The following is a 12,691-nucleotide window of genomic DNA, read 5'->3' as shown; positions in this document are numbered from 1 at the left end:
ATGCATGTATCCACTCCCACCCAGACTCCCTTCCCATCCAGGCTGCCACATAACATTGAACAGGGTTCCCTGTGGATAGCATCTTTTAAATAACCAAGCAGCCTTCCACTCCTGTGAGGTGTCACAATTTTAATTAACCAGTTCCCTCTTGTTGAACACTGAGGCTGTTGCAGATTTTTGCTCCTGTATATCCCACTCTAAGTAATGGCTTCAGAGTGCTGGGCTTACACACTTGCTTAGTGATTTGCTTAATGTAAGTGCCTCTGAGTCAGGGTGGCGGGGTCAATGGGTTTGTCTGTTTTTGAAGCTTTCCATTTTGCCCTCCGGAACGGCCCTGTTTACACGTAAAATATTTACAGCAGTGCTGACACCCGGCCAGTGCCCTGTAAGTCAGAGTTATCGGCGTTCCCCCTCTGATGCCCTCCCTAGCCCTGGATATTATCATCTTCCCCTTTCCCTTCATCACAAGTCAGGGTCGCTGTTTGGAGAAACAGGGAGAGGGACCATGGCCATCAGGATTTGATCAAGGAAGCCGAGCCCCTGAGTGTTACGGAGTCAGAAAGCTATTGACCCACCTGTGGGAGTGGCTGGGGTGTGAAGGCTCAGAGTGGGGAGATGGGGACGGGGTGGACAGTGCCGGAGGAGCCCTGGCGGGGCAGCGCATGCAGCTGTCAGACGGCGCTGGGAGGGGCTTCTCTGGTCACCCGGGGCCGGCCTGGTGTCTGGCCTGCTGAAGGCCGGCTGAGTTGGCCGTGGCACGGTGGAAAGCGGGGACACACTGGGGCCTTGGGGGCCTGTCTGCCTGCCAGTTGTCATCGCAGTCCTGTGGCCAGCCCTGACCCAGAGCCAGGGGCTGGTCTGGGCAGTGTGGTTTCAGCTCAGCTGGGTCAGCGCCTGACGTCCCCTGCCCACGCTGCAGTGCTCCGGACCTTGGCAGTCATTCCTATTCCTCTCTCCTCAGGTGGCAGCATAGACAGTGTCCTCTCCCAGATCGCTGCCCAGAGGAAAAAAGCAGCCGGATTATCTGAGCAGAAGCCCAGCCACCGGTCAAGTCCTGTTGGGCCAGCGCCCAGCTCCAGCCCGTCTGAACCCCCGGTCTCCCCAGCAGGCGGCAGTGTTCCTGGTGGCAAGGTGCTTGTTCTGTTTCCGCCTCCTCCTCTGATGCTCATCGGTCCTGTCCTAGCACTGCTGACCCCCTGGGGAGCGTGGGCAGTGCCGCATCATGGGACGACTAAACCTTGCATGGGCTGCCCCTGGGCTTTCCGAGAAGGGTGGTTTCTGAGGTCACACCCCATGGCCTGGTGTTGTGTGCACGTGTGTTCACCTCCCACCTGATCTCCAAGACACCTCCAGGTGGGACGGGTGCAGAGGCGCGGGGTGCTGCTGGGGTGAGCGCCAGATTCTGCCGTCCTGCGCTGGTCATCCAGTCTCACACAACACATGTTTTTGTTCGTTGATTTAGAGCAGAAGGGTTCCTAGTGGTTTCAGGAGCAACTGCCTGGGTTCTGATCTCAGCCTCACATTTTAGCATTTAGAGTGGGGCCGGTACCCGGTACACCTGTGTAAGTGTCGGGTGTCACTGTTGGCAGTCGTAGCGGTAGCACTCGCCCTCCGACCCTGTCCTCCCACCGTCCACGTCTTTGGGGTATCTGCTCTGTGCTCACTTCCAGCAGCGAGGGTCCAGCAGTGAGTGAAGGGCTTGGGGGCCGTTCTCTTGGTGTCACTACAGACAGCATTGTGTCTCCTGGAGAAGGGGGGATGCTGTGGGGCATGCGTCCTTGCTGATTCTTGAGGGCATCAGTGACATCTCAATGGAGATCTGAAGGGCGAGGTGAAAGGGGCAAGGGTGGGATGGAATGAGACTGTCCCAGGGTGAGGTGATGGCACGTGCAGGGCTCCAGAGGTGAGTGTGTGGCATAGGAAAGGAGCTATAGGAAGGATGCTGAGCAGGACAGAGCGGAGGCCTCGTCTGCCTCCATTAATGAGCCCCAGAGCAGTTACCGGGCTTCTTAGGTGGCCCTAGGGGTAAAGAACCTGCCTGCCGATGCAGAAGACATAAGAGACATAGGTTCGATCCCTGGGTTGGGAGGATCCCCTGGAGAAGGGCATGACAACCCACTCCAGTGTTCTTGCCTGGAGAATCCCATGGACAGAGGAGCCTGGCGGGCTACAGTCCAGGGGGTCGCAGAGACTCGGACACGGCTGAAGCAGCTTAGTATGCAGGCACAGAGCAGTTACCGCATTGTTAGCACCTGTGGGGTCTGCAGTGGGGGAGACACCCCACACCCCTCAGGGAGTGGAGGTCTGCCAGTGTCTGCAGAATCTGCCCCCCACCCCCTTAGTCCCCCCGCCTGGGTTGATTGATGGGGTAAGCCCCAGAGTGTGGGTCCTAGGCATGAACATGAACTGGCTCCTTTAACAGGTGGTTCCCTGGATTCTCCATAGGGGTGTCCTAGCCCATTCCCTCTTCTGAGAGGACCCCAAGTCCAGGCACAGCCCCACTTTTCATTTCATTTTCTAGATGTCTTAAGCTTTCTCCCTGGGAAAAGTTAGATCATCTGAAGGCCTCAGCCCTGGACCTTTGCCCAGAAGTGCTTTCAGAGATTAATATCGTAATGGATGTACGAGAAATAGTCTTTGTTTTCTGTCCAACCACTGTTAGTTACACAGTTTTCTTCATTATTCAAAGTCTCTTATGCAATTGGTCCTATATAATTAGTTTCTTTACAGTGTAACTCCAGAAAAAAAAGTCTCTGTATATGTAAGCATATTTTCTATTATGTTCAAAATCACTTGTGTACTAGGATTTATGAAATTAAGTTCCTTTTAGAATTCAACTCTAGGTACAAAATGTCTACTGATAATTCAATATATTTTATTTCATCCAATAGTAAAAATTCTATAATTAGCATATTTCTCTTTTTGCCTTTGCTGCTAGGAAACTTGGCTTCTCATTACAGTAAATCTGCTACTCTAGAATTTTGATACAGTTTTCCTCTTCTCTGTTGTCTAAAATTTTGTGTTTCTATTTTGATGGTCTTATTAGATGTGTTATATATTGTTAGCTTCCTTTCATTGGTGTTGGGAGTAGGGAGGCATCTAAGTTATAAATTATATTAACCATTGCATCACCTGGATGCACCTGTCATATTTAAGGTATGTACAGGCTATGTTCTGATGAAAGAAAATTGTGTCAGAAGATGCATTCAGGAAACAGAAAACTGGAGAAACAATCCAGTTCAATGATCACCTGATATTCCTAGCATAAGAATATGCTGTAAACTTGGGGAGCTTCTTAAAAACTCAGATTCTGGGTTCCACACAGCTTAACTAAATGAGATTCTCAGGGTAGGGTCTGAGGAATCTGTTTTTCTCTTCCGGGAGTGTTGCAGCCAGCCCAGCCCAAGTTCTTAGAAATCACTGCCCTAAATCAAAGGACACAGGAGTGGGCTTTCTGTCAAAGGCTTTAGCAGCAAAATGGAGACATGAAGTGCTTTTCAAAGACTCCCTTAGGAAGAATTAGAAATTAGTATTCAAAATATGAGCCTGATGATTCTGGGTTTTGCACTTTGCTTAAACCAAGCACTCTGCAGGGGTAGAATATTTGTAAGGCATGACTTCTGATGTGAAGTGTGCCTTAGCAGATACAGAATGGAGATGGGGTGGGGCCGGAGTGTGCTTCACTTCCCAGATTTCAGAAAGCCCAAAGGCCCCCTGGGAATATCAGCTTTCTGTTCCCACCCAAAAGGACAATGGTTGAAAACAATGCATTTCTTACGCTTGCACATCTGTGGCTGGGCAGCCTAGTCTGGACTTAGCTAGGCAGTGCTTCTGGACTGAGGGGATCTCTTACATGTTTGACTGTTGGCTAGGGTGATCAGAACAATGGGACCATGTCTGTCCACAACAAGTTTGGACATGTTCTCATGGCAACAGTCAAAGGCATTAGTTGAAAACCAATGAAGTTTAAGCAAGTCATCACACCCACTGCAGGAGACCACAGTTATGTAGCAAAGAGTATGGGTACAGGAAGGGTGGAGATGATGCCATGACATGATCAGTCTGCCACACTGGAGATGAAAGGAATAGTTCAAATATTTCAGAGCATCCCAAATCTTATATTTACCTGCCTCCTCCCCAATAATGTTGCCTATAGGCCTAGAGTATTGTGTTTCTTTGCCCTTGACTGAAATAGAATCTGTTTTGTAGGGATATCCCAGTTGTCTCCTGCTTAATCAGAAGCTTTATTATGGAATGGCTGTCTTTACAGAAAAGCAGAAGGAAGAATCCATTAATAATATAGACAGCTTATTGACAAAGTTTTTTAAAGTCTAAGAAAGGGACTTCTGTTTCCACTCTGGGATGTAGTTAGCAAGAAGGAACATTAAAGGCTTAGCAGAAGGAAAGGTGTACCCATTTCTAGGCATGAAAACTATTTATCTTGGTCTCTACTATCCTATATGAGATGTTCAATTTTTAACATAAACTATAAGACATGTAAAAAGGCAAGAAACACCAGACTTCCAACAAACAAGGCAGTCATCAGAATCTGATGTAGATGTGAAACAGGTGTTGGAATTATGTAACAGAAAGTTTAAAAGAACTACAGTTAATATGCTGAAGGCTCTAGTGGACAATCTGAACAGCATGCAGACTCCTATGATTAGCAATTTTAGCAGAGAAATGGAAACTATAAGAACCAAATGGAAATGCTAGAAATAAAAAACACAGAGATGAGGAATGCCTCTGATGGGCTCCTCAGTAGAAAGATTCTTTCCTTGACACAGCCAAGGAAGGAATCAATGAACCTGAAGATAGGGCAATAGAAATTACCCAAACTGAAACATGAAGTCAAAGCAAAAACAAAAGCCGAGCACCCCAAAGTTGTGAGATGGTAACAAATGCTCTCACACAGGTAATTGGAACCCCTGAAGAGAGAGAGAGAATGGTGGGGCGTAAGGAATATATATATTTTTAATGGCCAAGAATTTCTCCCCCAGTTAATTACGGATGCCAGACCACAGGTCCAGGAAGCTCAGGGAACACGGAATAGGATAAATACTGAAAAAGAGCCCTTCATTAGCGTAATTCACCAGGTTAACAGACTGAAGAATAAAATGCAGAAAAAGCACCTGGCAAAACTCAAACTCCGTTCATGATCAGAACTTCTGGCAAACCAAGAATTGAAAAGAACTTCCTGGACCTCATATAAAATACCTGTGCTTAGAACTGTCCTTGATGATAATAGACTGAGTGCTTTTCACCAAAGATCAGGAACAAGGATGTTGCCTCTCTCAACTTTGTACCAAAACCTGTCCTATAGCTAGTGTGATAAGGTAGGGAACAGGTTAAAGTACACAGATAGGAAAGGAAGAAATAAAACTATCTTTAGTTTTAGATGATATGTTTGTTTACTCAGAAAGTGCAAAAAAGTTACACAAACCCTCCTAGGACTAAAAGGTGAGTTCAGCAGGGTCTCAGGATATGAAGTCAATATACAAAAGTCAATTGTATTTTTATACAGTAGCAATGAACAATTAGAATTAGAATAATCAGACTTTTAAAATTTGAAACTGAAAGTATCATTTACAGTACATTAGAAATGTATTATATAAAAATGAAATTATATGAAAATGTATTATGAGAATGAAATCCTTAGGTATAAATCTAATAAAGTATCTGCAGAATCTATAGGTTTAAAACCACAAGACATTGATAAATAAGCTTAAATAAATGGAGAGATAGAAGGCTCAATATTGTTAAGGTATCAGTTGTTTTGCAGTTTGATCTATAGATTCAATATAATCCAAATTAAAATCCCAGCTAGCTCTTTTTGTAGAGATCTGGAAAGTGATTCTGAAATTTATTTTAAGATGCAAAGAAAGTATAAGCAAAAGAATTATGAAAAAGAATCATACTATCAATACCTAGTTTTAAGACTTACTGTAAAACAGTATGGTGTTAGGGAAGGACAGGCACATAGGTCACTGAAACAGAATAGAGAGACTAAAAATAGACCTAACAAGAAGAGTCAACTAAATTTTTTTTCACAATGGTCCAAAGCCAGTTCAACAAAGAACAGGTAGTCTTTTCAACGAATAGTGCTGGAACGATTGAATATGCAAGAAAATGAACCTCCACATATATCTCACAGTGAATTCAGAGATTAACTCAAAATAGATCATAGACTGAAATATAAAATGAAACACTATAAAATTCCTAGGGGAAAATCTGTGTAACTTTGAATTTGGCATGGAGTTTCAGATATAGTACCAAAAGCATGATCCATAAAAGGAAAAATGTTAAATTGGACTTCATAAAAATTTTGCCCTGCAAGAGACAGCATTAAGAGAATGAAAAGACAAGCCACGCCCTAGGCAAAATATTTGCAAATCATGTATCTGATAATGGTTTTGTATCCAGAATAAAGAACTCTCAAAACTCAACAATACGTAAACAACCAACAAATTTAAAAATGGGCAAAATATCTGAACAGATTGTTCATCAGAGAAGATATATAGATGGCATGTAAACATCTGATAAAATGTTCAGCATCATTATTTAGGAAATGCTACTTATAGCCACAATGAAATAGCACTCTACACCTGTTATTAGACTGCCTAAAATTAAAAAGAAAAATTAAGTTACAAGAGCAGTGAGAATGTGGGACTACTGGAATTCTCATTCATTGCTGATGGGAATGCAGAAATGATACAGCCACCTTGAAAAAGTTTGACAGTTTCTTATAAAGCTAAACGTACATTGAGCATGTGACCTGACCGTCTGTCTCCTAGATACTTACCCAAATAGATTTTTAAAAAAATTATATTTATACAAAAGTCAGTTTGTGAATGTTTACAGCAGTTTTTCATAAATACCCTAAACTAGAAACATCTCGTAACAGGTCAATATGTACGCTAACTGTGGTAATACCCACGCAGTGGGATATGTGCATGCACGCTAAGTTGCTTCAGTCATGTCCAGCTCTGTGCGACGCCATAGACTGGAGCCTACCAGGCTCCTTTGTCCGTGGGATTCTCCAGGCAAGAATACTGGAGTGGTCTGCCATACCTGCCTCCATGGAGTCTTCCCCACCCAGGAATTGAACCCATGTCTCTTTAAGTCTCCTGCAATGGCAGGCAAGTTCTTTACCACTAGCACCACCTGGGAAGCCCATACAATGGAATACTACTCAGCAATGGAAAAGAATACAGTACGGACACGTTCAGTAACTTAAATGAATCTTAGAAGTGTTATGCTGAGCCAGAATAAAAAGTGTACATATCATGTGATTCCATGTGTATGACAGTTTCTTCAAAATGCAAAATTATCGGGATGGAAAACAGATCAGTTATTTCTATGGATTGGAGTGGGGAAAGAGTTAACTAGAAACGGACAGCACAAGGGAATTTGGGGGATGATGGAACTGTTCCATATGGTTCTCTGTTGGCAGATACACAACTCTACTTATTTATCAATACCTGAAGAGTTGTACACAGAAGTGATTTTTACTGCATGTGGATTTTAAGTCAACCAGGAGCTAAGGATGTGTGCAGACTGACAACAGGTCTAGCTGCGTTACAAGTTACTGACATACCTGCTCTGTAGGGGGTGGGCCAAGCATGTCAGTGGAGATCGTAAGATGAGAGACAGAAAGAGCTGCACATAAGCATTGCATTCTGGTTGAGTTGTTTTTTTCTTGTAGGTGTTACAGGCTAGCAATTCTGAAGCTGCTTTACATGTGTGTGTGTGTATATATGTATGTATATATACACTTAACACATATACTAAGGTTGAACAAATAATGAGCTCAGTTTTTGGCTGTCAGAGATTGAGTCATAGAGAAAATGGTGGAACTAACCCTGTGGATATTGGATTGGAGTCAGAGCTATCAGTATGAATCAGTATGAATGCATGCTTGTAAGTACACATGTATGCACAGGTTTTTAGAGGACTAAGTATGGCTACATGTGTGTGCGTCGGTGAGTAGACTTCATGTATTTCCTCGCTCTGTTCACTGAGAGGACCTAGGAGTGAGATCCCAGGAGCCGTGAACAGCCTACCATCCAGATTTTATCATCTGAATACCACCCTCCAATAAAAGGGACCAGGGCATAACAACAGTGTTGGATTATAGCCCAGAGCATATATATCCACAAGCCCATACTGATCTGAATAAATAAATGGGGGAGAAGGAACAACTCTTCTGGACAGATTTCCAAGTAATAAATGTGGAAGGAATAAGGGAAATAACAAATCACCATTAGAACCTCACAGTAGTAATTGCTCCAGAGAAGATGCACCAGAGAATGTTAAAGTTGACAGACAAGCAGGAAAAAAAAAATATTTAGCTCAAAATTTCTCCCCAGATATTTACTGATTATAAAGGGAAAAATAGTAACTTCATAATGGAGCGACCTGACAGCCCCCACCTTAACTAAATCATCATCAGGGATAAGGTATTGGTGCTTTGTAGCTCCTGGTGTGATGCTCTGAGAAAGGCCCATCACCTCTGTGGTTGTCAACTTAAAGATGCATAAGGAAATCTAATTATGAGGAAACAGGACAAACTCACTACAAATACCTGACAAATGCCTGACCAGGACTTTTTGAAAGTAACAAGGTCATAACAGACGAGGCAAGACCAAGGAGTTATCACAGGTTGGAGGAGTATAGGAAGACAAAATGGGTCAGTGCAGCATGAATCCTGGACCAAAGGAAGAATCAGTGAAACAACTACAGATACTTGAGTACCACCAGCACTTTAGCTGATGGTGCCATCCCAGTGTTACTTTCTTGGTTCCCATAATTGTAAGTCTAAAAGTACTCACAAACACAGAAAACAAACTTGAGGTTACCAGAGGGGGTGGGCAGGGACAAATTAGTATGGGATAAACAGATATAAACTATTGCATATGAAATAGGTAAGTAACAAGCATTTACTGTAGAAGCAGTAAATCCCTGTGTATAAGCACAGGGGATGATACCCAATATCTTGTAATAACCTATGATGGAATATAAGCTGCAAGAAAAGCCCCACCTGAATCACTAACTCTGTACACCCAAAACTGGTACAACATTGTGGATCAACTGTGCTTCTATAAAATAAACAAAAGTACTTCAAAATAAAAAGGCTTTTTTCGTGTGCAACACATACAGAGGAAAAATAGTAAGTGTTCTGTGGTGAGTGGTTGAAAGTGACTGGTTTAGATGAGAACGTCCAGAGCAGAATGGGCCTACGTGTGTTAAGAAGCCACACTTTCATTTTCGAGCTGGTCAGTGAGCAGTCACCAGGCTTCCCAGGTGCCGCTAGTGGTAAAGAACCCGCCTGCCAGTGCAGGAGATGCCAGAGAGATGTGGGTTCAAGGACTTGCCCTGGTGGCTCAGACGGTAGAGAATCTGCCTGCAATGTGGGAGACCTGGGTTCGACCCCTGGGTCGGGTAGATCCCTTGGAGAAGGGAATGGCACCCACTCCAGTATTCTTGCCTGGAGAATCCCATGGACGGAGGAGCCTGGCGGGCTGCAGTTCCTCGGGTCGCACAGAGTCGGACACGACTGCATCAACTTAGCGTGGCACGGCAGTGAGGTCAGGGGACTCGGCCAAGGACGTGATGCTGGCCGCTCTCTGGACAGGGCCGGGACCGGGCTTTCCTGGCTCCTCTTGTGCCGCCTTTTCCATCCCCTTCCCCGTCTCTTCTCAGGGGGGGATTTTCCTGAACCTGGTTTGATATTGTGGTTTCTGCTTTGCATGTTTTCTATGAAGTGGATTTCATAGTCCTGGTTGGACATCTCGTTGCGTCGTATATCACCTGTGCTCCCTGTTGTGGGTGTCTGTTTGAATCATGTCTGCCCTCCGGGTGATGGCTTGCATATTTGTCTTACTCTTTTCAGCAGAAACTGGAGACGAGCAAGAGGCCTCCGTCTGGAACCTCCACGACCTCCAAAAGCACCTCCCCCACCCTCACGCCTTCCCCTTCTCCCAAAGGGCATGCGGCCGAGTCCTCCGTGTCCTCCTCCTCGTCCCACCGGCAGTCCAGGAGCAGCGGGGGCTCCAGCAGCGGCACCATCACTGACGAGGGTGAGCCCCCAAAAGGCCCTGGAACCCCATCCTGCCCCCTTCACCACGGTGGCCGGGCAGGCGCCCTGCATTGCCAGAGCTGTCCTGGCTCAGGTGTTTTTTGGTTTTTTCAGTCGAAAACATCTTTCCCTTCCCTGATTGTACCTTGCATCTTCGTTTTCACTGAGCTTAGGTACCTCAGAGGTACACAGTAGTCCCCGAATGAGGTTGGCTTTGTTTGTGCACACGGGTGTGCGCCTGTAAAATCGCTTTTCCGCCGCCCATTGTATACCTTTCCCCGAGCCTCGTACAGTTGCCTGTCAGTTGCAAAGGATGAAATCTCCATTCAAACTGATTTAAGCAAAAACAAAACCAAAACACTGATCATCCGTGGGCTCATAATGGAAGTATCTAGGGTGTGCTTCAAGCCTGTCTAAATCCATGTGCCTTGGAATGTTTCACTCCATCTTGCAGGTAGGCTCTCTTCAAGCGGTGGCAGGGACACCCCCTGCAGCTTCATGCTTCTTCCTACTAACCTAGACACCCCAGTAGAAAGTGTGCTCCTTTCTTAGCAGCTCCGGGAAAACCCCACGGGTAAAGATCATTGTCCTGTCTTGGCTGTATTTGTAATGACTTGGGTTGTTTGCCCATCCTTGACGATCTCTGTGTCCCCAAGGGCAGAGTGTGTCTACCTTTGGAGCCAGGGCCGGTTACGGTCAGATTGTGTGGATTGGGAGCAGGAGGGAAGTAGCTCCTTCAAGGAAAATGGAAGTGGATGGAGGGCAAGTAAAAGCAGGAGGTGTAACCGGGAGAACATTGGAACCTGCGTGAGTGGGGGCGATGAGGAAAGGGAGATGGATCAGACGGCAGGGAGGGAGTTGGGGGCCCTGTAGTGAGGTCCCAGATGTGAAGACGGAAATGACAAGGAGAGAAGAAGGTCATCCTTTTAAAAACTGCCCTCTGGTGGCTCCTGGGAGCAGGGGTGGGAGAGGAGGGAGCGGAGCTTTGATGAGAGCTCGGGACCAGGCAGGTGCAATCAGAGTATGCATCAGGCAGGCGAGGAGATTCTCACTGTGTGTGGTTTGCAGGCGTCTCACTGCAGCTGCTGGGAGGGAGTGAAGAGCAGGCTCTGCCCGGCAAGTGATAAGTTGAAATCAACTGCACAGGCTATGGTCTGTGCTGCATTGATAAATGTACACGACCACGGGCATCCTCTTTATTTGGGACTGCTTTTATTGTTTTGTGCTATCTAGTGTGATCATTTATGAGAGCTTCAGAGGTTGGCTAGCAACCCCATTCCTCTCTGTGTTTTCTTTATATATATATACATATAATGATCTTCTTTTTTTGCCACACCACGTGGCTTGTGGGATCTTAATTCCCCAACCAAGGATTGAATCCGGGTCCTCTGCAGTGAGAGCATGGATTCCTAACCACGAGACCACCAGAGAACTTCTGTGTGGCATCTGAAGTTCCCCGCCCATGAACTCTCCTGCCTCAGAAGGCCTCAGGAATCTAAACTCCTAGTGGCTCAGTTTGGGGTTTGTGCCCTACATTTTCCCCCAAAGAAGTTGAGACAGTAGATATCTGATTGCCCTGTCTGTGCCCACTCTTCTCCTCTTTCATTCATTATTGGAAAAAAAACGTTTGCAAAGCCTCATTGGGATAAAAAACAGAGGAGGACTTGAGAGCAGATTTTTTTTAAGGTTACCTTCTCTGGCTTAGAAAGCCTGTTTTTGCTTCCTGGGGTTTCTGGGTCCCGAGGCAGCAAGACCCTTGTCCTGCAGGCATTAGATTATCATAGACCAGAGGCTGAAGTCCATCACTGGAGAGCCATTTTTGATGATATTTTTGTGGAAAACCTGTAGCCTCGGTGAAGGGTCACGTGCAAGCCTTTGCCCTGCTCCTGCCGTGTCGCTGTGTTCACTCCTGCTGAAGGAAATGGTGAGGTGGTGACAATGTCGTGTAAGCTTCACACTCGTTCCATGAAGGTGACTGAGGCAGCCCAGGAGCTATAACTTGTGCTGGTGTCCTGATTGTTCATCGGGCTGGGGATTCAGATACATTCTGCATAACAACATTAAGTGATTATAACCCAAGGTGGGATTTAACCTGTGTTACTAGCAAGGTGTGGAGCATCACTGTGGGCTTCCCTGAAGAGTGGCCCTTGGGCCGGGCTGCAGGGACTGAGCAGATAGTGTGCAGCTGGGCCATAGCCGATTGTTATGTTTCCTATAAATTTATGCTGCTGCTGCTGCTGCTAAGTCGCTTCCGTCATGTCCGACTCTGTGCGACCCCATAGTCGGCAGCCCACCAGGCTCTTCCGTCCCTGGGATTCTCCAGGCAAGGATACTGGAGTGGGTTGCCATTTCCTTCTCCAATGCATGCATGCATGCTAAGTCACTTCAGTCGTTTCTGAATCTGTGCGACCCTGTGGACAGCAGCCCACCAGGCTCCTCTGTCCACGGGATTCTCCAGGCAAGAATACTGGGGTGGGTTGCCATTTCCTTCTCCAAGGAAACATATGAGCTGGCAATTAAACACAGCTGTTAAAAGTCAAGTTACAACAACAACGAAAATATGTGTTAAAAAAATAGATAAGTCAAATTACATGAACTTATATTTAAGCTGAT

At 45.7% G+C, this 12,691-nt stretch overlaps 1 protein-coding gene across 1 annotated transcript in view; it reads left to right on the top strand.

The window, feature by feature from the left end:
- ANKS6 (ankyrin repeat and sterile alpha motif domain containing 6) overlaps positions 1-12,691 on the top strand; it is a 53,404-nt gene that overhangs the window by 23,767 nt on the left and 16,946 nt on the right. The window contains exons 11-12 of the mRNA XM_061132864.1: positions 962-1,131; positions 9,896-10,079. Of these exons, the coding sequence (XP_060988847.1) occupies positions 962-1,131; positions 9,896-10,079 (354 nt within the window). The remainder of the gene's footprint in view (positions 1-961; positions 1,132-9,895; positions 10,080-12,691) is intronic.

Source organism: Dama dama, chromosome 29 (assembly GCF_033118175.1).
Source record: "Dama dama isolate Ldn47 chromosome 29, ASM3311817v1, whole genome shotgun sequence".
In the NCBI taxonomy this organism is placed as follows: domain Eukaryota; kingdom Metazoa; phylum Chordata; class Mammalia; order Artiodactyla; family Cervidae; genus Dama; species Dama dama.
Note: the sequence above shows the minus strand (reverse complement) of the source record. Positions and strands in the feature narration are given on the sequence as shown.